Raw genomic sequence first — 4,251 nt, 5'->3', positions numbered from 1 at the left:
ACAATACTACAGCGAGAATAAAAGTTACACCTTCTTTCTTTGCGTGAACATTTGGGCGGCATTATGCAAATCTTCCCAGATAGTGATGTAGGTATGTGGGGGCGTGTTAGAATGAGCTGTTTTAGGTAGGCGTGGCTGACTCTTAACTTTTATAAAGAATATCTCTTTGGATTTGAGACTTTAGTCTTTGCAACTTTACAGATCTTCTGTATGCACCAAGAGCTTGTAACACTCCAAAGAGAAAGGAAAAATTGAAATCGCAGCATATGACCCCTTTAAAGCACAGCCTCTCTTAATGTTTGCATGGTGATATTTATCCACGTGACATGTGAGATGTGGCTTCATTCATGAAGGTAACAACAAGGGCAAGAAGCAAACATGTCAGCAGATAAAATAATAGAAAGGACAAAAGTCATAGCATGTTATCAGTATAAATACGTATATTACAAATAAACAGAACTGTTAAAAAAACTGTTTTAAGAAAAAAGAAAAAGGTTGAAATAATAAACAGGATGACATATGGGAATGCTAATCATGCTAACTGGAAACTCTTGTTCCTGTCTTACTGTTTCCAAACACTCTGGGAGTACCGAAACAAACAGAACAGCTTGAAACGCATCCAAGAACGAGTCTGTACACACAACCTTGTCAGTGTGTGCATGTGTTCACCTTTATGCAGAGTAACCTTGACGCGCGGGTGAGACTGGTGGAGCAGCGCTCGTGAAGCTCGCTGTAACGGCAGACTTGAGACTGTGCTGTTTTTAGCTCGTGTCTCTGGAAACAAATGTGGGGTCAGTGAGCAACGGTTACGGCCCCTAAGTATTCTTATATTCATATAAGAATACTTACATTCACTCAAATAAGAACATTAAGCGAAAGGCAGCACCATATGTGGGGTGGCAAGCACGCACACGATACTAACACGATACACGTGTCCACCTTTTAATGTAGTTTTTAAATATTTGTGCTTCCGCATCATACCAAGACGAGTTGTGTAAAGTTTAATAAAGTAACTTACAAAAAATACAGGTGACCAGATTTCTAAAACCGGTACATTTCCTAGTTCAGTGTTCAAAATATCATTAAAATCTCGGTTGCAAAAACTGGCGACACTTTTTGTATGCTTTTTATTTTTAAGTACTCCATTTTAACTTTTCAAATGTAAATTTATGTCTGTGCTTTTGGAAATTAATCTTAATATACCTATGCACCTATAGCTACCTATATCTACTGCATTTCTGAGTACAAAGTATGTGCTTTCAACAAACGTTGAAAAAGTGGTGACGTTAAAAGGATACTCAAAAAAAAAAAAAAAATCCACTTGTTTACACACCCTCATGTTCTACCAGATATGTACATTTCTTTGTTTAGATGAAAAACTTTAGAAAAATTTCAGTCTCTGGCAGTCCATAATGCAAGTATAACCTATATAACCCCAGTGGATAAATCAATGTCTTCTAAAGTGAAATTAAATGCAAGTAAAATTATATATATGAAAAATATATTTTTAATGACATATTTTAAATTATAAACTATTGCTTCCAGCCAATTGTCATATGTGGATTTCTGAATAAGCATCAGCATGTTGTGACGTGGAGGCCTGGTCAATGTAACATTATATCAGATTCGGTCTTCAGAAGTAGGCCTAATACAGAGGCTTCAACATAGCTAATACAGCAAGCTGGTACAAATAATTCTCTGCTTTAGGAAGCACAAACTGACCTTCAAAAATGGTTTAGAGAATTGTTTAAATTGTGTTCAGTAATTGAACTGTTTCTAAAACAGTTTTATTTTTGGCCAATAATCTGCTTTTAAATCTATGCCACATTTCGATGATTAGCAACAGATATGAGGGAATTAGCATTAGAAGTGTGCAAAAATACCTTTTACTATCTTTTATTTGCCACTAACACCTTTCAAGTTCTGCAGATGAACATGTTGCAGTTAGTTGGTTTCTAAAAATTAATTCTGCCAGATGGAAAAACAACAGCTTCAGTTTCTTGCCGCCACATGTAGAATAGATGTGTCCAATGACAGCAGGTGTAGTGTTATATAAACTGTATTAGTGTGTCTTGTCTTAGCACATGTGTTTTAATCACACCAAAGCCTGCTTAATTCCAAACGTCTTGCACACATGCTGTTGTTTAGCAGCTCATTCTGCAGAAGGCATCAGAGTCACTGAACAGAGACTGTAGTCATTTATTTATAGCAAATATAACATAATTGCAAAGTGCACCCAGTGATACAGTGACTTACACTAAAGTACTCAAGTCATATGGAAAGCATATTTTTGCCATTTTGTTTAACAATGTTTATTTGGTCATAGATAAAAAAATAGCATGACATAAAAAGCAGCCGGTTTTTACTAAAAATAAAAATGGAGCCTCTGTTGCCTGCTTCTGCCCACGGTGACTCCTGGATGAGGGGTGAAGGGTGTGGAATTGGATCAGGGTGGTTACGAGGGGAGAGGGGATCCAGGCTCCTTTAGCCTCCGGAGTCACTGCTCTCACTCATTTGTCTCTTCATCACAATCTCTCTGGCAACGCAGGTCACCTGACCGGTTGTCACTGTGTAGGTGCCAGCCCTGCCAATCAATATCAAGAACACCTTGCATGAAAACCAGAACTCAAAAGCTGAGTCAAACCAAACACAAAACGGTTCTTAAACTCACTTCTGCTGGGATTCAAATCCATTGAGTGTCCCCATTTGATTCTGCTTCCCAAAGAAGAAACTGGACCACCAGTGTCCAGAGTCCTGTCGTGCCAGACCTGCCATGGAATTGGACAATGAACTTTACTATTCCTTTACAATGAAAGCTGACTATATTGTATCACATTTTTGCGTGGATTTTAGGGTACTAAGATGTTGAACTCTTCAGTTGATATACCTGGTGGGTGTGGAATGACCTCCCCACTGTACTCCGAACTGCCACAGGAACTGTTGCTGGATGTAGATCCCATGCGCCCTACAACATATAAATATGTGTATATATTAAAATTATCACTGATATTGCATTTTATGGATCCTAAATCCAAAAAGAATATTTAATTCACATGCTAATTATAATGGGAAAGAAAAACATTTACTCACTTCGGTAGTAATCATGGGTGGCGACAAGGGAACCGCTGGATGGAATTGCTGCCATTTTCCCCGTCCTCGAAGTGTCAACCGTGTGAAAGATGGAGAGATGGTAGACCTGTTTAAAACATTCAGCAATAATGAGGACTAATCTGTCTGAGGATGACAGCTGCATGACATCACAACAACATGACCTTTTAAATACTAGGGCAGCTTGGAAAACATCTCAGGTAGGCAGATGCACAAACAATCTGTGCAGTTAGGTTTTAACCATGTCTGGATCACACACAACTTTTTCCCAATAGGCTAACGGTGTTGGTAAGATGTGAATATTATCCAGTGCATTCAGAGATGAACTGAACCCTTTTGACATTTGAGACGAGAATGTTCCACTGAAACTGCACATCCATCCCTTCCTATTATCCTCATTCTGTAGAGTGTGATGTGATGATACTCAACAGCTGTTACTTCAAGAATCATATTTCCATATTCAGCGACCCACTTACTTAGAACAGCCACTACCCCATTGCAACAAGCATGCAGAATAGCTCGTGTCATGACACATGGCTATCCAAGGTTGTCTGCTTGCAGTTGCTTTGAGAATTTAAAATACAGAAAAACAAAAATATATGGAGTATATAACAGTATATTTTTATTCACTGTCACTATTAAATACATCCATTACTTACTTGTTTATTGTGCTTTATTCTGTAACATTACAAAAAAAATAATAGAGAACTGAATTCATAACAACAAATCAAAGCAGAGATCATGACAATATTGCAACAAAAAGATATATGGCAACAAGCATCCCAGCTGGTCTTGGCTGCATGGCCTCCATAACCACCGACAGCTGATCTGAAACAAAACAGAGGGGAAATGTGTGAGAAATAGTCATGAGTTTATCTCATCTAAATTTGTTCATGGACAGACAAGGTAACAACTTATGCAACAGCTGTTATTCCCAGAATAGTACTGTTTAAACAGTTTTTTTGCACATCCTTGTCAGGGAACTCCATTAATTGCCTGAATGTACAATCACATTAAAGAGGTACACTGAGTAACTTTATGGTCCTTCAAACTTAAACTTTTTTTTTCTTTGGCAGTGTTTTAAAGTATATTTTTAGTTGTGACAGCTCTTGATCCAAGGAATATCAGTGTGTATCAGCTACT

General features: G+C 37.8%; 1 protein-coding gene across 1 annotated transcript; it reads right to left on the bottom strand.

The window, feature by feature from the left end:
- Nucleotides 1-2,296: 2,296 nt before the first annotated feature.
- ppdpfa (pancreatic progenitor cell differentiation and proliferation factor a) lies at nucleotides 2,297-3,230 on the bottom strand. Its single transcript, XM_016459810.1, has 4 exons — nucleotides 3,091-3,230; nucleotides 2,888-2,965; nucleotides 2,672-2,768; nucleotides 2,297-2,584 (listed from the first exon to the last, which is right to left on the bottom strand). The coding sequence occupies exons 1-4, from the start codon at nucleotides 3,143-3,145 to the stop codon at nucleotides 2,485-2,487; spliced, it is 330 nt and encodes a 109-aa protein (XP_016315296.1). The 5' UTR covers nucleotides 3,146-3,230; the 3' UTR covers nucleotides 2,297-2,484.
- Between the last annotated feature and the right edge of the window lie 1,021 nt (nucleotides 3,231-4,251).

The sequence above is a fragment of the Sinocyclocheilus anshuiensis genome, unplaced genomic scaffold, assembly GCF_001515605.1.
Source record: "Sinocyclocheilus anshuiensis isolate Anshui unplaced genomic scaffold, SAMN03320099.WGS_v1.1 scaffold1024, whole genome shotgun sequence".
NCBI lineage: Eukaryota > Metazoa > Chordata > Actinopteri > Cypriniformes > Cyprinidae > Sinocyclocheilus > Sinocyclocheilus anshuiensis.
Note: the sequence above shows the minus strand (reverse complement) of the source record. Positions and strands in the feature narration are given on the sequence as shown.